Source organism: Pleurodeles waltl, chromosome 3_1 (genome assembly GCF_031143425.1).
Source record: "Pleurodeles waltl isolate 20211129_DDA chromosome 3_1, aPleWal1.hap1.20221129, whole genome shotgun sequence".
NCBI lineage: Eukaryota > Metazoa > Chordata > Amphibia > Caudata > Salamandridae > Pleurodeles > Pleurodeles waltl.
Window position 1 is genome coordinate 352790234 of NC_090440.1, and position 21143 is coordinate 352811376.

The 21143-nt window shown below is 43.7% G+C and overlaps 1 protein-coding gene across 2 annotated transcripts in view; it reads left to right on the forward strand.

The window, feature by feature from the left end:
* The window catches only part of GALK2 (galactokinase 2), an 849252-nt gene that overhangs the window by 284649 nt on the left and 543460 nt on the right, over positions 1 to 21143 (forward strand). For both annotated transcript variants that reach the window (XM_069222509.1, XM_069222510.1), the window contains exon 5: positions 1018 to 1164. In XM_069222509.1, the coding sequence (XP_069078610.1) occupies positions 1018 to 1164 (147 nt within the window). The remainder of the gene's footprint in view (positions 1 to 1017; positions 1165 to 21143) is intronic.

Consider the following 21143-nt stretch of genomic DNA (forward strand, 5'->3'; position numbering starts at 1 on the left):
AACACTTCAGTTGCCCTGCTTCCTGAGTAAGAACGACTAGACCTGCATCTTGATCCCAGGACCATCAGAGTGACTCTAAGGGCTTGTTGACTGGAGTCCTGCTCAGAACCTCAGGGACGGAATAGGTTCCAACTATCCTGAACCCAGCACCTGGACTTTACTTGCTGTGAGTCTTGCCCTCCAGGTGGTGCCACCCAGTTCTGAACCCTTGGAGATGGATCTGGAGGTGCTCTGCCAGCCCAGCTATGGTTCTATGGGCAGAACCAATGTAGTGCAACTGGGCTTCGGAACTGCTGCAGTGGGACACATCCCCAATGCAAGACCTCGCATTGCAGCCTTGCAGCTTCTCCGAACTGCTGCTGTAGGCATATTCTCAGTGCGGGCTCTCACAACGCTCAGCTACCAGGATGTAAGGTACTTTATTCAGCGAGCTGAACCTGTTCTCTGTATCCAGCCCATGATTCATCACGGTTATCCTGAACCTGTGACTTTGCCCCAGTCTGCCATGACCAGATAAATAAAGATGGCCCTTTGTGGTTTGAGGTAATATTTTCACCTAAATCTTTAAAATTGTACGTCTCCAGTTCTACTTATTGGATGTTTGCAGTTTTGGTGTCAAATTATTTCTTATCATTTACTCTATTCATCTAAATTGATGTTGGATTTTTCTTTTGTAGTGTGTTTACTATATTTCTGTGTGAAGTGCTCATAAATACTTTACACATTGCCTCTAAGTTAAGCCTGACTGCTTATACCAAGCAACTAGAGGGTTGAGCACAGGTTAATTTGGGGTTTGCTTGTGAATTCACCCTGAGAGATATCTGCTTGAATAGGGTTCTCCCCCTCAACCAGTAATCCAATTTCCAACAGTTACCACTTGTGTCATCTATTACGTGCTTACATATAGTCTTTCTACCTATGTTTGTATTTTTTCCTGTTCCTTTCCCCAGATTCTATGCAGCTAAAGTACTGTGAAATATATTTTATTTACATAAGTGTACTTTATCTCGCCCACAGGACCATTTCAACTTTAAAAAGCCAACTGGAATGAACTGTCTGGTAGATGGAACCATTCCACCCAGTTCTGGTCTTTCCAGCTCGAGTGCTTTGGTGTGCTGTGCCGGACTTGTAACACTCACTTCTAATGGAATGACCCTTTCAAAGGTAATTACTGTAAAGATGTGAATGGTGCAATGCTCAATACCAGCCGTTTTCTATTCACTGTTGCAAAGCATGTACATGTGCATCTCACTTACAAAGAGCTGTCATCAGGTAGTAAATGTCTTACGCACGTAATATGACCCAAGTGTTCTGTCGTAAAAATGCGCTGGCTTCCTTTAGTATCCTCTTATGTTTGCTATTACCCAGATTTTGTTCTATTATTCATAGTATGTTTTGCCTGAGTTGTTTGCACGCTTCACTAAATCAATGTTTCTGTATAATGGGGGTCTCTGGATTTTTTTATTTAGAACTTTTAGAATGTTTAAATTCCTTTTGATGGTCAAGAGGAAACAGTTAAAATATTTTTGAACAATAAAGGTGAAAAGAAGAAAATATATTTGTGCTGGTAATGCTCAAACTGTCTATAGCTTTTACCTTTCCCCAAATGTACATTCCTTACTGTAACTCCATTTGGGCAGATGAAAGGTAATGTAGCATTTTGTGTAGCCAGCATGTGCAGACTGACCACTGATATACTTAAGTCCTTTCCTCAAAACTGTTACTCCTCTTCAGTCCAATGAAAGCCACGTTTCAGTTCTTAGGTTTGCACAGTGTGCTTACATTTTTACATCAGAAGTTATAAGTCACCCACATTCCAGTCAGCAAATAAAATATAATACCTCTTTGAAACAGTTAGGGCCTCATTTGAAGCTTTGTGGACAGAATGCTTTGAATCTCACAAAAGATGAAGGGAGTGTGCTTGCAATACGTCTAACCACTGCCAAGCTTTCTGGGTAGCATTCCAACCCATCGTTCTTTTGTCTTCTGTGCCACCTCAGTTTAGACACAGTCAGATGTCCATCAGCCTTGAACGAGCCCCAATAAGAACAGTCCAGCCCGAACCGTTATTACTTTTTACATTTATGTTGGGGGTGTCAGATTTAGATTGGTATAAAATCCACTTTCTGTTTAGTCAATACATGCAAAGAACAACTTGTCTTCCATTTATCGTAATGACAGTTGTGCTCTCTTTGTAGCAGTGGCCTTGCGTCACCTTAGGGTCAAAGAAATTGCTGAAATTGGCCCAGTAAGACCTCAATGAACGATTTCATGACTAGCAGGCTACATTGGTTTATAGACATATTTTTTCTAAATAGGAAGCACACTGGTATTGAAGATTATCTTTTTTGCAAACTCCTCTGTCTCTGTAGCCTGTTGTTCTGAGGAATAAGGTACTTTAACTGTGACATTGCCTAAAAAGTATTGAAGTAGTAGGAACTGAGTGCAATTTAGAGTTCCTTTCATATTTACTCTACAACAAACTACGGGCTGGGTATGGTCTCCAGTAGTCACAGGAAGAACATAAAAGACAGCACTTTATTTTCTGCTTCAACTACTTGATATTCAGTGATATGTGTAACAAAAATGAAAACAAAATTAGCACTATAGCTAGAAAATAAACTGTTGCTCAGGTTATGCTCTGAAGGAGTAACCCAGGTTCACAATTCCCTTTATGGAGCTCACTCAGTTGGCTTTCTAAGTCAGTTTAATCCTAGCTATTCAAACACTCCTCTGAGTATTAAAGTATTAAATATTCCTACAGATTAGATTATGGGCCTAACTCAATTGGCTTTCTAAGTCACTTTAATTTTAGCTATTCAAACTATTCAAACTATCCTCTGAGTATTAAAGTATTAAATGTTCCTACTGATTAGATTGAAACTTACTTTCAGCGACCCAGGCTGCCTCTTTCCTATTGTCGTAAGTACTTCCCACTCATAATTATTGTCTGTAGCTGTACCCATGATAATTTTGCTGTTATAGTTGTTAGTACTAAATTCACATCTTTAGCTAGTTGAGTAAAAGTCCAGCAGCGGCTCCTCTGCTGAAGCGGAGGAGCGTCGCCCCACTGCTTTGTGCAGTGAAGAAAAACGAAAAATAAAATGATAATAATGCAACGTTATTGTTTTATTTTTCCTTGGGGAGCCAGGTTAGAGTGGGGTAGGGCAGGGCTGAGCTGGAGGAGGAGGGCTGGAGGAGAAATGGTGAGCGCCCCAAAAGTGCGCATGAAGGTTTGGCCGGCTGCAGATGGCTGGCCAAACAGTCATGCACACATAGCATTTTTGTATCCGGCTGTATTGCACAGCTGGGAGGAGAAAGTGCACAGGGTCCCACTCCTCTGCCTGAGTGCCGAAGCAGGTCGCTCAGACCAATCACAACGTTGCTGTCATGCTGGTGACAGCAGCGTCGTGATTGGAGGAGAGTCTTGAAGCTTGTGTGCCTCCAGGAGTCATGGAAGAGAAGAGGATGAAGGAGAAATGGAACTGTCTCGCCTGACGTAAAAGGTAAGTGTTTTTTAGATTATTTTTTTTATACCCCCTACCTCACCACCCCCATTGAGAAGTAACCGCCACTGGCTCCGAAAGGGCTTCAAAGCTGACATTTAGTGCTGTGTAAAATAGGTCAGTTAGAGAAACTTTAAATGGCCAGCTGAAAGCTCACCTGCATGGTAGTTTCTATTGCATAGGAGCATACTTCAACCTGTAGTAAATTGTGGTATGATTATCTGAAACCCAGAGGTTTAAGACTCATTACTAATGTTCTGAGGAAATGTTTTTTGTCAAACAGAAGGATATTTTGGAGAATATCGATAGCTAAGATGGCTTCTTGTTGAGTAACTTGAAATAGGAAAACTTGATTTGTATCATGAGCTTGAAGAAATTGATATTTTTCCAATGCTAGCAAAGGCTTGTGTTTCTATTTAGAAAATTATGTTATTAAAGTAAATTTGGTTTGAAATGACAATTATACAGAAAGTTTCCTACCAACAAAGGGGTGAAGCCAGGGTGTCTATTAGTCTCGACCCACCTTAATTGGTACAAAACACGTACCTACAAGATCCTGTAAGAGGGGACTTGGATCATACCGAACATGAAAGGCACAAGAGTAGTGCCTTTCGTGCTCCTCCATGCTAGTTATTAAGTTATTTGAGCAACAATTCTAATAGTGAAATAGAAGCTACTACTGACTATAGCAGATTCTTGCAAGTACAAAAAACCCATGATAAATGTGACTTACTCAAAGATGATGATCATTGAATCATCCACAGGAAAGACTGCATAACTATTAAGTCATTACAAATAGTAGTGTCCTGGAACTGGAGGCCAGAGTAGCAGCCAGTGATACATGCCCACACTCCACTGTTCTCCTTGCACCTTCTTTGTCTCCTCCTATTACTGAATGACACTTCCATGCAGGGCCTGTTCCTAACAGAGTTTGTCATTCAGTGATGTCAGGAGAAAAGGGAAGGAAGGAAGGAAAATGCACTTGCTCTGGGTCAAAGTCTGATGATGAAAAGTAAGTTTTGTTGCCCAAAAATGAATGTCGGTGGGCCCCACCTGCAACCACTGTTCAATTTAAGCACTATCCAACCAAGTTTGATAGTAGTTCTGGCTCCTAGTAAAAAATAAGCGAACCTTCCACTCATGGTGATACCTCTTACTGTCACAGTGACTCCTCTGCACCTATTATTCACACATCACAGCTGTCAGCGGAGGGAGGAGCGAATACATGTATTTGTTTCTATTTAGTAGTTCCCAGATGGTGGAAACCTTGCAGGAAAACAGCAAAGTGTTCAGCACAAGGACTGTAGTCAAGGGATATATGTTCAAGAATGTGTACAATGTGGCATAGGGAAGGAGAGTACCTAACGAGCGAGCTGATAATGTTCAGTAAAGAGGTGTCCCTTTAGTTTCTTTCTGAATTACAAGAGGGCAGCAGCAGTTCTGGTGTTGATGGGGATGTTGGTCCAGATGCTGAGTGCATAGTTAGAGAAGAATTGCCTTCTGATCTTTTTTTGTTACATTCTTTTGTTTGTGGTCTGGCCATGACTTTGCATCTAATGTGGTGTTTTCTGCCCGGCAGGGCTAGTATCTCAGAGCGGTGTGCAAGACTTTTGTTTCTTATTGAGTTGTAGGTGATGCAGCTGTTTGAATAGCCCAAAAAGGGAACAGGTGAAGCTACTTCAGTATCAGATTGATGTGGTCACTTTTCTTCAGGCCACAGTGTACAGAACTCCTTTCAGGATTACCAGTGCAGAGTTAAAGAGACATTTGAGATGAGCGCCCATCTGGGTTGTAAATGTCCAGTGCTTACTCCATTGATCTGAAATTGGTTTCTGGTGGAAAGGGATTCATTTATTTTGTTCTGGGGAGAGTGCTGGCACAGTGATGGCTTTGTTTTTCTTAGAAATGTGTTCCTTGAAAAGATAAGTCTGTTATAGGGAAATACGAGTGATTTTGCTAATTCTGTCAGCACAGTATGAAGACATTAAGGTTCTCATCTGCTGGCCCAGACTAAATCAAAGGGTTCTTGGCACTGTTGGAGAACCAGAGGATAGCAGTCATTAACGTGTTGAGTTCTTGGTAGGTGCTTAACATCCAGTTCTGAATTCGCTCGAGATATAGTCTAAGTTGGCCCATGTAAGGTTTAGAGATGATGGGGACAGATCGGATCCCTGATGCACATCAGAAGAGATATGGAATTTCTGGGATCTGGAAGTTTCTGCTTGGTGGTTAGTGAGGTCAAGGGTGTACCATTTTAGGGCTGTGTCAGCAAAACCCATGCTTTGTTATATTGTGCTGATCAATGCTAGGTGGCCAACTGTGTAAAAAGCAAAAGAAAGGTCAAGCAGTTGAAGAAGTGTTGCTGATGCGTACAGGTTTGCTGTCTCTGTGCTGCGGTGTGGTCTGAGACCTTATTAGCAGGTCTGGAGCCGTTATACTAAATGATCTGGTCATGTATTTGTATGGTAGCTGTTTTCTTAATGATGTTACGAAAGAAGAAATTGGGTAATTGATAGGCAGTTAGCAAGGTTGTCTGATTCAAAGATATTTTTTTTCAGCAGAGGCAGCATCTTTTTTTTTAGATAATCCAGGAGGGTTTCCTGACATGTTGATGATATTGAGGAGGGGTTTCATGATGGGTGCTTGTAGAATGTCACCTTTATGGTAGGTTGACTTGAGTGCTTTGATGTTGATTATGTCCTTGTGCGAGAGGACACTGACCGGTGTTCACTTGGGGATCGAACAGTACAGGAATGTAGGTGAGATGGAGATCTGCTTTGTGTTAATGTGGGATCGGAAGTTTCTTATCTTCTTGGAGGAGAAGTTATTGATGACAGTCCACTTCCCAACTCAGTGTGGGATGGTGGGATCAGTGAGTAAGCGGATGCAGTGTTTGGCTGCCTTGAAGAAAGTTTTGTTTCTATTGATTTACTGATGCCAGTCTTACAAACGGAGGCTTTAGATAGGTTGATGAGGTATTTTCAGGCTGGTATGTCTTGTTAACTTCAGGTGGGTGAGGTCATGGACTGCCACGCTTTGCAACCCGTGCATTTTAACACCCAGCAAAGACTGGACCGGCCTCACTCCCCCTTCTGCAGCTACAGTATAAGACACACAAGCCAGTCTGCACGAAATATTATTCTGGCATGGGAGTGGCAGAACCCAACTTGCTCGTAGAAGTCCTGGATTAGCGACTGACAGCTCCGAGGTGTTCTGTTAGAGCTGCAGCAGGCATGGGCTAAGCAGGCCGACATATAGAGCTCTGTGGGAGCGGGTGCCGTGCAGCACTCAAGAATCGGCATGGAGAGAGCTGCGAAATGTCGTCAGAACTTGGAGCCCCCATTCCCAGACACGCTCAGACCCCAACAGTCTCAAGCTCCCATAAGAATCCTTATTAGAAGCCAGCGGAACTCCATTTACCTGCCTGGTGCATAGCTCCAGACCCTGTAAGAGAGACTAAACCATGGTAGGACCTTCATTTTTAACCCCTATTTTTCTAGGAGGTTTAGGCGCTTAATTGCTCTAAAGAAATAAACGAACAAAATCTATTTCTCTACTACTTTCACTGGTCTCCTATGGCTAAGCCAAGATAACCGTTGTTCAGAAGTGGAGTAGAGAAGTGTGGCACAAAGGTTAGAACCGCAGACCCTGAGGCAGAGATCTGGCCCGAGACCAGGGGTCAATTCCCGCCTCAGCGGGCTTGGATGCCTGTCTTCACCCAGGGGGTTGCCCAAGAGTGGGCGCCTCACAGGGAAAAGTCAGGAGGGGTTCCACAGCAGTATGCTAGAGCGCCTTGAGACCCTAACGGGTGAGTAGTGCGAAGTGCGAAGCTTAGTTTACCTTACAGGAAGGACCCAGTATAATTTGCATTGGCTATTGGGCCATTGGTTTCATCTGTGTTGAACAATGGCTCGAGGCCTTGCTCCCTTTTTGTGAGACAACATAAATCATGTTCCTGGATAAAAAGTACTCATATCCGGTGTAAAATGTTATTGCCTATCACATGAAGTTCAACATATTCTTATTGGACAAATGTTTGCACTTAAAAATGCTGGCACACAAGTTTTAACTACAAATCAAAATAGTTTATGTATTAAATTTGTTGCATTACTTTAAGTAATGTTTGTGTACACTTTCCAGTACATGTGGAGATTTCTTTATTGTTTTCTAGGATGCTCCCCGACCTGAAAACAATGTTTTTACAGTTAAAACTGTCGAGTAATTTTATCATTGAGGAAAGAGAACATCAGAAAATATGTATTTATTCAATCTCATTAATTTAAGAAGAGGCGTCTATTCATAGCAGTGACCACTGGATGGCAGTGAGTCGAAGGGAAATTCTTGACATAAAAAAAAAAAAAAAAATCAAACGGCAACTTCGAACCAGCGACCCCTCATCACACAAAAAAGGGGACATAAGCTTGAAATTTGTCATACTTAGAAAAAAAAACCTATACATCTTTAGAAAGAAACATTCAACAAAAAAGTAATACATACAAATCTTCAGTTTAACCCTTTGTGTACTCGTTTATGTTAAAAAAATAAAAAATAAAACAGTTCACATCTGAACCAGGAAGTAACACTCCAATAGAACATCGCGTGTTTAAATTATGACTTCCTGATTTGGAACCGTAGAAATATTCTCAAAGTGGCAGACATTCGTGTTATTTCGTTTCTAAGTCTCTTTTCTGTGCCACCTGCTATGGTCTCAGTATTAAACCAACATCGAGAAAGCAAATAACTAAGGACTTCAGTGAGGTGAAGCGTTTGGTAATAATGAGGCACATTTTTGTGTGTTGCCCCCAGCTGTCCTAGAAAGAAAACTCCATAATTAAGCAGAGCTTATAATTACTACATCATAGAATATGGCACCAGCCCATTTGCCGAACACACTAGATTAGCAGTGGTAAACTGGTCCCTCACCCCTATTGTTATGAAAATGAGTCAGAAGATGACGTTTGCATTTGTAAGTGAAGGACTTAAAACACATACACAAAAGTCATGAATCAGCATGTTATCATGACAGCAAAGTGAAACAAACAAGCAAGCAAGGAGTATTAGTGGGACAGGCAAAGGTGTCCAAACAGCATGCTGTTACTCAACAAATACAAAAGTAATTTGTTATATTTATAAAATAGATACATGAAAGAACACAAATTGTGTCACAATTACTATCTATATGTTGCATTGTGTCTGCTAACAAAAGCACTTCTTGATGCCCCATACTTTTTACGAAACTCATGTGCTTCCAAAACGTTTTCATTGATGTTATTTGACATCAAAGAATTGAAATGCCTTCTAGATCTTAAGTCATGGAATTTTAGAATTCTTCTCCACAAGAATTAACTTAAGTGATATTCACCATATGACCTACACATGAGGGTTTAGTCATAGATTTCTATTGTGTTGAGGACCTAAGAGTGCGTACAGGCAGGCCCCCTTTGTGTGTGACACACCTTGCTCCTTCTCACCCCTCACAAAGTTGAGCTCTACCTCAGCGTCCCCACCCCAGATTTGGAAACATCTGCACTTTGGTTAAAAGAAGGGGCCTTTTAGAGTTAGGCGGGTGTGGGACATCTGCCCATCCGTGGGGACATAGGGCCAGATGTATCAAGGTTTTTTGCATTCGCAAACAGTGCGAATGCCCGTTTGCGAATGCAAAAAGCCAGTTCAGAATGTATGAAAATAGCGATTCCTTAAAATTGCGACCCTGTTTAGAGAGTCTCAAATTGCGACTCTCTAAATAAGAACTCGCAAATAAGGATTCCTTATTTGCGATTTCTTAGCACATGTATGAAGCCATTCCTAAATGCGATTTGGGCATTTAGGAATCGCTATTTACCACCAGGTTGAACCTGGTAGTAACCATGTGCAAAATTAAAAAATGCATTTTAAATGCATTTTTAAAATGTGCATGTAAAGCACACATGCCCTTTTGGCATGTGTGCACCTTACATGTCCCAAAAAATAATTTTGGGGTGCAGCAGAGGGGGCCTTAGGCCCCGAGCACCCTGGGGTTTTGCATTTCCAAAATTGCAATTTCTGGTTAAGAAATCGCAATTTTGGAAATGCAAAAAATTCGCAGAAATGGGCCAACAGGCCCGTTGGTGCGAATGGGGCCGGTATCGCAATTTGCGGTTCGGTAATAGCATTTGCGATTTTTAAGAAATCGCTATTATCGATTCGCAAATGTGATACATGGCATTTTGCGAGTCGGAAATATCGATTTCTTAAAAATCGCTATTTCTGAATCGCAAAAGGCCTTCATGATACATCTGGCCCATAATGCCTGCCTAACTCAACCTTCCCTCGCTCTTTGTCAGGGGACGTGTCTTCGCTGGCCCACTGATAAAAACATTTGAGTGACAGCCCACCTTACATTGAACTGTTCATCAGAGTGTACACTTTTACAATTCGGGACCACCAATGAAACTACGGAAATGACCCAAATGTACTGGAGACAACTATCCGCATGTCTGGGACTTATTTTTTGTTTTTCAGTAACAAACTCAAACTTTGCTGAGGAGGCGCGATAAACGTGTTTTGTCTGCCTAGCAACTCTTCAGTGTATTTCACGGGAGGCATTGATATATCCACTTACCTGGTGCAGATATACAAGTATGATGGGCACTCTTTGTCCAAGTCAGTGGAGGTCATACCTCGCCGAGCTGGCATATCATCGGACCATCTGCCATACTCGAAATGAGCCTTATGTCACATTCACTGGCAATTTTTGGTCCACTGTGAACGAGGCGCCTCTTAGTGTGTTTCTACAATTGCAAATGGGTGATAAGTTTAAAAAACGCAGCTGCCACTGAAAACAATATTCTGTTTACCTCGATGGGGAATATAGGTACTGAAGGCTAGGAATGGACCCTCTAGATAGATAAATAGAGAACCCCTAGGTAAGTTGAAAGTTTTATCGATTTTGCATTTATCTTGCAAATACTAGGCTCATATTGGAATTATTTAGTACATTGTGTCCTTCAATTAGCGCAGCTTGTTTTTTATTTACCCGTTCTGGGGTCAAACATACACGTGATTGCATTAAAAGTAAATATCATATTGCTCTCTGTGCATCTGCATATGCATTTCTGAATCTTTGTCAACAATGCATCCTGTTATCTAAGGCCAGGACAAGATGCTACAAGTTGGAAGGTAACCGACTCATTCGTACTCCACGAGGCAGTGTATTCAGTCAAGCAGCTTGAAAACATACTTTAATTTTAAATAGTACTCTAATGCATACACATGTACACTTTGGCCATTGCGATGCTTATCCATGCTTGTCAAATACATCTTAGTATTCAAACACTGTGCAAATCGTTTGCATGCATAACATTCTAATTTGGGATATCTTCTAACAAGAGAGGGGAGGATGTAGCTTAAAAGCCAGATTTGCCCACTTTGGAACTGGAGAACTGGTTTGAGTCTCAGTGTCTTTTCAACATCCTGTGATTTTGGGCAAATCACATAAGGCTAGATGTACAAAGCATATTCACTGTTGCTAATGGCCCGTTTGTGACTGCAAAAATGTATTTTGGTAAATATTTATTCCAAATTGTGATTGGACATTATGTTACTGAATCGCATTTAGGAACTGAAAATGCATGCTGATTCCGTATTTGGAAGGGGCGTGTTTAAGGTGTCCTTTCCAAATACCAAATCAGAATGGGATGTATGAATGTTTTGCGACTAAAATGCGGATGCAAAACATTTCCACTTTATCACCAACTCAAAGTTGGTGGTAACCCATTTGCAAATGGGAAAGGGTACGCATGGGACCCCTCCTCCTTTGATAATGTTTGACACAACGTTTTCTAAAGCAGGCAACGATCTCAGAGATCACTGGATACGCTTTGAATGGTTTTGAAACTTTACATTTTTTCTTTATAAACTGCCTTCCGTTTTTCATTAAGTAAAATGGGAAGCATTAAAAACTTGCTTTTTTAAAAAGCAATCACAGACATGGTGGTCTGCTGACCCCAACAGGCCACCATTCCCATTCCTAATGGGTCGAAAATTGACCCTTACATCATTAATTTTCATGAGGTAGATCTATTTGTGACCCACTAGGAATCACTAAATGAAACTCATAAATTAGGAATAACACTTTCTTAATTGTGATTTGCAGAACATCGCAATTAGGTAATTGAAATTCATAATATTGATATATCAGGTCTTACATCTCCTCATGCCTAAAAAAGCAAACAGAAAAACTTGAAATGAATGTGTCTTTGTGTAATGTCACTCGTGCTCATGCAAAGTGCTCAAATACCTTTGAGTCAACACGCTATACAAAACTGCAAATAAAAATATTTAACATGGATGCCTGTTCTTCTGATTGCCTTGAATTGACAGGGAGCCGACTCATTTTTTCACCCGAGGAGCTTTTCTGTCAAATGCCTATTTAGACCCTACTTGCACTTCCTGTTAAATTCCTCCCAAATCTTTAAATATTAAAGTATGCACTACCCATGCAGAGAATGGCTTTGCTGAAGTTTTTTTGTTTAGTAAACCATTTCACATTAACAGAAGTCTATGAAAGAGTAACTGTTGTTTTGTACATTATGTAAAGAAAAATTAGGCAACATTTTAAAAATGGAGTGTTATTTTCCTTCACTGTCAACTAATTATATGTTGTGGTAATGTTTAGGTGGGATTTCAGAAGAGATTTGCAGCTTGAATCTAATTCTGAATTTAACTTCTCTTGTAGGATTTGTTTTTAGCTGCTCAAGTCTCATCTTTAGAGAGTTGCAATGTTCTATATTAAATACATGGCCTTCCGAGCAGAGTCAAGATGCCACGTATGAATAACGATTTGCAATCTGGGTGCTCCATATAATCATTAATTTACAAAGTTTATCTTAAAAAAACTCTTTCTCATGAGCGTTGCATTTTCATTTATATATGTATAAACCTAAATTACTACATTTTTAATGAAAATGTACAATATTCTATTAAGGAACTAATCAATGTCGCTATCATCATCTTGGGTTGATGCTACAGCATAGCCCCTTTCCTTGTATCCATTATACTTCAGCCTTCCTCGACTCTCTCCTCCATAGATTACCCCGCTCTTCACCAGACCGACCTTGACTGAAATTCTCTCACTGGTTCAGGCAAGCTCTTCTTTCAAGCCTCCCAGACTTTTTGCAGTTGCTTCTTTCTGCCTGTTATCCTTGGAGGCTTCTAGTACACTCTCTTCTGAAGCTCTCCTCCACTCTCCGCCTCACGCTGCTTCTTTTCCCCTTCCCTCTACCTTTCTTGTGTAATTTCGAGAAACGAATGGACATCAGAACAAGGCAGTGCAGCCATGGCTGTGAGAACTGGAAGGTGAGCGGTGATAAAAATATATTTCATTTATCCTTGGGACGCGCATGAGGGTGATGGGAAAGAGAAGAGCACTCATGAGTGAAAAGAGTGTGTGTAATGAAACAGGGGAAGCACCCCTGAGAGGCACTTGTGGGATGAGGAAAAAGACACAGGCATCTGGGCAAATTGTGAGGAAAAGAGGCGTATCATCCTGAGAGGTACAAGAGTACAGGGGTAAAGAAAGCCAGTATTCCTGGAAATGGGACGAGGAGAAAGGAAATACATGCAGCATTCAGGGGCAGAACGAGGGGGAGGAAAGAAGGAAGTATGTCAGAATTTCCGATGATGGTAATTTCTGCATGAACCAGATACGTTTGCCTCTGAGCTCCTTTTTTTAGGGTCGAGCACGCAAGCGCCGTGGTCCCTGTTGCAATTTCTCTGTGGGCTTTTAACCACACCTGTGTCACGCCCATCAGTTTCATTGATTCTTGGGCTTGCCTTTTGAAATTCGCTTGATTTCATTTGTGAAAGGCATGCATACGTCATGCCTTTTCCAGTGTTTAGCCCTCCTCGACCGCACCGGTAAACTACTGAAAACATACAGGGTTCCATGTTTTTAGCATGGCTTCTGGACTACTTTTTCTTTCCTGCGCAGCCTGATAATGCTGGCCATTAGTCGAGCGCTTTGCATGACATCGACCCTGTTAAATAGATAATTGCCTCACTGCTCATATGTTTGACTGCGAGCAAACTTCTGTTCCCTTTTGTGTACTCCTTCATGCACATGCTCATGGCATTGTGCTTTAAATCGGCTTTCTTATGTAAAACTGTATTACTTTTCATTTTCAGTTTATGTGGCAAGAAAGGTCTGGTTAGGACTTTACAACGCTAATAGCTCTAATTTGAACAAACGCGAAACCCATTGCATTGCAAATGCTTGTTTCTCTATGCCACCACTTCTGGTACTTATCGGCCATTTTTGCCCCTGTTTGCACAGCTGGTACCTCTTGTCCTTCTCAGTATGTTTCTTCCCCTGACCTGTTCCACTAACTGCCAAATACCAACATGTTTCATCCACGAATGCTCCTTTTTATGGTCATCTCTGTGTTGGTTGATCAGTGTGTGTGTCAAATTAGACTCTCCAAATATAGAGGAAACCATGTCACTTAGTATGTTGACTGTTGGCTATGTTGACTTAGTCATGAGCAGTCTGTCCTTCTCTCAAACTTTTGCCACTAGTCATCTGCATGGGAGGTGGTTCTGAAAGAGCAAATAGACCTTCCAGGACAGTGCGCCATGGATTATGACATTTTGTTGCAATATAAAGGTAAAATATGGTGCAGTGTATTCTTTTGACATTAGCCAGTCATGCGTAATTTAGTTTTGTATTTATAGCATGAACTGTTTTGGTAGCGGATACCAGGGCGTTGTCCTATCTGTATCTGTTTGTACAGGTAGGAGCTTTCCAGAAATGCATGCACTATTTAGGATCAGAATGGCCTACCTCCGTAAACAAAGAGCAAAGGTAGAATCCCTAATTTTTTCATTTTTGGGAAGTTCTGCATAGAGAATGTTTCTGTTCGATGAAGAGAATGGAGGGGCAGTTAACATCTGGCTCTCTGATGATTAGGCATGGGTTATTTTTATTTAATCAGTCAGTGATGGATGTGGCAGATCAAATGGTGGTGTGTTGCAGACTTTTACTTGTTTACAGCCAGTGCTTATCAAGATAACAACATAGAGGTCTATATGAAACATACATTTTATACTTCAGCAAATTCTGTAAGTCCTGCATAAATGACCAAAGACAGACACTAGTTTCCCTCTGTGATGCTGTATGTTTGTGGATTGAGGCTGTTTTCCTCCTGAGCCGGTAAGTGCTGCACGCTTGTCCCCAAATGGGGGGCATCGGCGACAAAGTATTGATTAAAGGCACTGCTTAACAAGATAAATCGTTGTACTGTGTTATCTCCATTCTCACTGTAGCGTGAGTGCGGTTGGTTGGCAAACTAATGTTGTAAACAGGTGCAAACAAGCAATACGAACAATAAGTAACAAGCGCTGGGTATTACACATATTTATGACAAATTGCCATATGAGCACTCTTTGGGTGGGCTGGGCGCCAATCTATCGCGGGCCGGCGCGCCAGCGGGGGGGTGGCGAGAGGTCCATCGTCCCTTCCTGTCAACTGCACAACGCCAAGCTCCCACACTTTGACAGAATCCGTCAACAAGCACACACAGCATCCCGGGCAAACACATCGCACGTCAAGCGAACACTCATCCATACTGGGCCGAACCTTCCGCCTCTGGAGATCCACTTATGCTTCCCAGCCGTGACATTAACTCCTCCAAACTAGCTGATAATGGAAACTGACGCAGCCCCAACACCTCTTCCCTCTTCAGCGCTGCTCCTTCAGCCCCGGCCCACACCTCAAAGGAGCATCTCCAAGCCTGTATTGATGGGGGGTCATATGACTTCCACCTAAGGGTCACCAACCTCTTTGCTGTAATTAACCCCAGATCCGTGAAACGCAGCGCCGCCCTGTGCTCCTTTCCTCTGGGAAACAATCCCAGCATATACGCCTCCCAAGTAAAAGGAACCCGTCGGGCCGTACATTCCGACAGACAGGCAACCACCGCCGTCCAGTAGGCGCACAAAGAAGGGCAAGACCACAACATGTGTAGTAAGTCCGCACCCACCACACAACAGCAGGGACAAGCCGCATCTTGGCGCGCAAAATATTTATTCACTCGAGCCGGGATGAGGTAGGCCCTATGGATAATGTAATACTGAATAAAGCAGCATCTGGATTTACGGGGTACATCTCAGTGACTAAAAAGGGCCGAGTCAATGAAAGCAGTTGGCCATCTTCATAGAGATCGCCCAGTGTGCGTAGTTCCACTTCATGCCACGCTCGTAGCTCCGATCCCGACGTAATCTTCGGACCCCGTGGCGTACCCAGTAGCGCCATGGCAGGTGCAAACGGGACCACCCGTCCAGTAAGGCGGAGAGATCTGTGAAAACATCTGTGCGCCACCCTGAGGTACACCTAGCGTGGGGCCAGTACCTGCGTAAGTGGGTGAAAGGGGTGCAGGATTTGCTGCAGCGTCCAAGGGCCGTGCTCAGAGGCTGTATCAGTGAGCTGGGCGCCCGCCAGCCACCTGGACACCCACTGAAGCTGAGCAGCTAAATAGTAATGTTCTAGGTTAGGGACAGCCAGCCCGCCCCTGTCAAGCGGCAAATAAAGTTTCCTCAGAGCAACCCTCCAATGGCCTCCGTTCCAAATGAAATTCCGCATCTCTGACTCCAGGGATCTAAAGAAGCCGGGGGAGATATAGTGCGGCAGGTTTGGAAAAAAGTACAATAAACGTGGCAGAACCACCATCTTCAAAAGTGCTATTCTACTGGCCACCGACAGCGGCAGCGGCTTCCAAAAGGACATCTGGGACCTAATCAAAGTCACTGCTCTCGTGAGGTTGCCATCAACCAGGTCCCGTTCACAATGGTAAACACGGATACCCAGGTAACAAATCATATATGGTTGCCACAGGACAGGACTCCCAGCCAGTGTGAGTCCCGGATCTCGGAGTTCAGGGTCAAAGGGGAAAAGACTCGATTTGGACCAGTTAACCCTGAGACCAGATATCGACACGAACCGCTGTAATAGTGCACCCACCCTCTGGGGGATCTGCGTGATGTCTCGGAAGAACAGGAGGAGGTCGTCAGCGTACAACGATACTATGTGCACACCATCCCCTAGGGTGATCCCCCAGTCGGTCCCCTCACCTCGCAGGGTCGCCGCCAAGGGTTCTATGGCAAGAGAAAATAACAATGGCGAAAGAGGGCAACCCTGTCGCGTGCCTCTGCATACAATAATCGGATCCGATATGGTACCTCCTATTTTCACCCGAACTAGCGGCCGAATATATAACAGCTTAACCAGCCGGACAAAAGAGGTTCCTATGCCAAACTGCTTCAACACCCTTAACAGGTAGGGCCACTCCAGGGAGTCAAAAGCCTTCTCCAAATCCAGGACAAGACAGCCCGCTCTTGGCCAGTCCCGCCTCGCGTACTGCATGACGCAAAACAGCCGTCTAATATTGTGTGAAGTGTCTCTGGCTGGCACAAACCCGTTCTGGTTGGGGTGGACCAGGTCTGGCACCTTGGGGGCATGGCGCATTGCCAATGCTTTAGCCAGAATTTTGTAGTCTGTGTTCAGCATTGCCAGGGGCCGATACGATCCCATCTCTGCTGGATCCCTCCAGGGCTTACGAAGGGATACCAGTAGTGCCTCCCTCTGAGAGGCCGACAAGCAACCCCTCTGAGCAGCTTCCTCATACATCTAGAGCAACCGGGGCACCAGTTGGGGCACGAAAGCCTTATAAAAGTCAACCGGTAAACCATCCGGTCCTGGAGTTCTGCCAGACGCAAGCTCACCAATACTGAACTTTATTTCCTCAAGGTCAAAAGGCACATCAAGTGCCTCCCTCTGCTCCGCCTCCAAACAAGGGAGCTCCACAGCAGCAAGAAAATCTCTACAGAGACTCTCCTCAGGAGAAGTGCCTGAAGCATACAGAGCCTCATAGTGCCTTGTGAATTCAGCATGTATTTTCTGGGGCGTATACACCACCCTTCCAGCCCGAGAACGGATCTCTACAATTGGTCCCCTGTCGCAGTCGCGTCGGATCAGCCAAGCTAGCAGTCTGCCCACTTTATCGTTGGAGGCATGTGTTCTCGCAGAGTGTGCGGCATAGTTCAAACAGCATAAGCGCTCAAGTAGCGACCGGTGCGCAGTACGTGCCGCAGACAGTTTCCGGACGGCTGTCGAACTAACGGCCGCCTCGCTCACCGGGCACAACATAGTACGTTCCACTCGGGTGAGGCCGCGCTCAACGGAGTGGCGCAGGCTACAGTGGGTCCCCAGGCAGTGCCTTCGGATAAAAACCTTCAATGCATCCCATTCCAACAACCCCGTTGAGGCTGTGCCCTCATTATGCTCAAAGTACTCCGGGATCACAGTACCCAGCGAAGTCCCAAAGGCAGCATCTTCCAATAATTCTGGCCTCATCGTCAAAGTGGGAACAGCCAGGGGAGAGGAGTCCCAGCGCAAGCACATCAACAACGGGTTATGGTCTGAATGCGTGCGCCCCAGATAATCTGTGTCTACAATCACTGGGGCCAGGTTCTGAGTGCAAAACATCCTGTCTAAAGGCACATGCAGCGAGTGCGGGGCAGAATAAAACGAGTAAACCCTATCCCCGGCATGCTGCTGCCGCCAGATATCAATCAACTGCCAATGCTGGGCCCAAGACACAAGGCCGCGCGCAGCTGTCACAACCGGGGACATGGGTAACAGCGGAAAGGAGGGATCCAAATCAACATCAAGCACACTATTGAAATCCCCTCCCAATAACCATGGAAACTCACTCCAACCCGGCCTCGGCACAGGGCCTGTAGTTCAGCGCAGGGAGTCAGACCACCGGCCAGGAGTGTCACTACTCCGACTGGGTCCAGTCCTGGGCACCTACAGGGTCTCACAGGTCCTCCGCCCCCAGAGATGGTGCCGGATAAGCCAGGCGTGTGGCAGAGCTCTTTCAGCTCGCGTCCGCCATATTCAGCAGCTCGGCCACGCCCCTCTCCCCCACAGGCACATGCTTATACATTTAAAGATGGTGTTAACATCTCTAAACACTAACTAGTATGCCTTTGCATGAGTAATCCACCCCCTGGAGAATGCAAAAATAAGCAGGTGCCTGTGGAGGGACTGCCTTATGTGTTGAAAATATTTTGGACATTTCTAAATTAGTCTCTTGCTGCAAAACTGCTAGATAATATGGGACAGCCCTCTAAAGCATTAGGTCGGGCTTAGCTGGTCATCAGTCACCTTGGGAGAGGGATTATCCTAATGTTCTGGGTCGGATGGAATGTGGTTGGAGAAGGGTATCCGATCTTCTTAGGGATTTTAGGTTTAGAGACTAGGAACAGAAACTCGGCGTATTTACTAATGGCCTGCTGCTCCTTCTGTGAAGTGCTGTGCCTCACTGTCTGAAACAAATATAGTCGACTGAAGAAGTTTCAGACTGAATTTAGACTGTGGCAACTTCTGTACATCTACAAGAAACGGCATATAGCGGCCGTATAAGTGAATGTAAACTCTACGTTTCTCTGTTGATTTCAGGCTGTCAAAATGTCCATTTCATTAGCAAAACAAAATGAGCTATAAATGATTGATTTTGTGTTGGGTGCCAGGAGAGGCTATTGGAAAGAATTCCAATGTCTTCTAAAGGCGGGGAAGGGAAGGGAGTACTATAATCAGGGAGTTATGTATATGCATGTGATATGCTGTACTATGGTAAATTAGGATAATTGCAGACGTGATGTAGTGGATCTTGCCATAAAATCTCTTTAAAGTGGTATTTTATATTTATAAAAAAAACAAGTAATGGTGTTTGTGTGCCTCCTTAATGCAATGTGAGGATATTCTCCGACAAGTTGACAGCCACTTAGCTAACAATGCTGTGGTGGTTTCATGAAATTTGAAACAAAGTGAGGCCCATTTCCCCCCATAATGTGACTTTTTTTAAAACGATAACTCCTTTAATCTGACTTCAGGTCAACCTAGTCTATTCTGGACAACTTTAGTCAAGCTGTCCATCTGTTCCCCATCTCTTTGCCATTAACATGCATGCCCTCAGATGGACATGTGCGGTACATACTGACACATATTCCATTACAGCCTTTGTAGCCTTCCAGGGGTATTGTAGGGTATTGTAGGAAGGTTTGAGGGGAGAGGAAAACACAGTAATCTGCTGTATCCTTTTGATCCGGGAGTATCAAATTTTGAAATGCACGTTGACACTTTACTACAGTGTCCATCCATTGGTTAAAGCCTAAAGAGTATCCTCATTTCCAGTTTCGTTTTAATTTTCCATGTTTGTGATCACTGATCTTCCAGGAATTAAACATTATATGGTGGTGAGGATCTAAGTTTACATTCCACTTAGCCTTCTTGATGGGTACCATTGTGGTTGTATGATGACAATGTGCTGGCTTGATTAGAGGTCTAACTTCTAAGTACTGTCAATTGTTCCAAGTGCTGTCCATTGTTCTAATCAAGATACTTTTGGATCATCAGAGGGAAAACAGTGTGACTGGTAGGGGCTCTAGACCGACTGCGCTAACCTCATTTAGAAGTTTGTGTTTCCACTTGTTGAGCAGTGCACTAGGAATGAAGCTGGGATGATGAGAAAAAGTGAACCATTAGTGAAGGAATGAACAGCTGAAATTATAGCAGTGATGTGCAATGGATAAACCGTCTTGAGTGTGAAACTCTCTGCTGTGGACATAGACCTCTCAAGCCATTTGTTTCACAGCTTTAGTGAGATCTGTGGTTGCGGTGAGTGTCAAGAGTCTTTTCACTAATGGAAAGATTGCCAAGACAGCCATCTTCATCATCTGTTCTTTTTCCTTTGTCACTGTAAGTGGGAACGGTATGCCCAGATGTGGGTTCCGTGCTCGCTATGCCATCAGATTCAAGCTAACGTGGCTGATGAGGGGTGATACCCCGAAACCGGTACCAGGATGCTTGTTTCTGGTCCAGAGATGACCTGTCCTGGCAGTTCGGGCTGGACTGTTCCCATGGGGGCAGGGTCAAGACTGATTTGCATATGGCTGAGTCCAAACTGGAATGGCATGACATGCAAAAAAACAATGGATTTAACCCAGATCTGTAACTAGGGTGAATGTTTGAAACTGGTCCGCATTCCACCCATTATCTGTTCTTTTTGCATTTTTGCCTAAGTGGAAGGGTATGCCCAGAAGTGGTCCAGGGAGGACCTGGCCTGGCAGTTCGGGCTGGACTGTTCCATGGGAAGCAGGGTCAAGAATGATTTGCATATGACTGGGTCCAAACTGGAATGGTGTGCAAAAAAATAATGAATTGACCTCAGATCTTTTACTCGGGGTGAATGTTTAATGTGTTCTGCATTCCGTCCATTATCTGTTCTTTTTGCAAGACAGCCATCTTAGGCAATTTCATCATCATGGCCAATGTATTTATTTTTTGTTAAACTAGATCTTGTTTGCAGACATGTTTTTCCAAAACTGAGGGCAGTATTTTCCCAGCATTTGTCATACCCATATAACATAGCGTGTTGCACATTCTTGCCATCTGTCTTTTCTTGGAACATTAATTCACTGGCAGACAGAAGGTCACAGATCACACTGTCAAACTACAAATGTGCATGTGGAGAACAAACAACCACTCTCCAAGTAACTGCAGTCTAACCCCAGTCTTAAAAATAACAAACATGTGGTGAT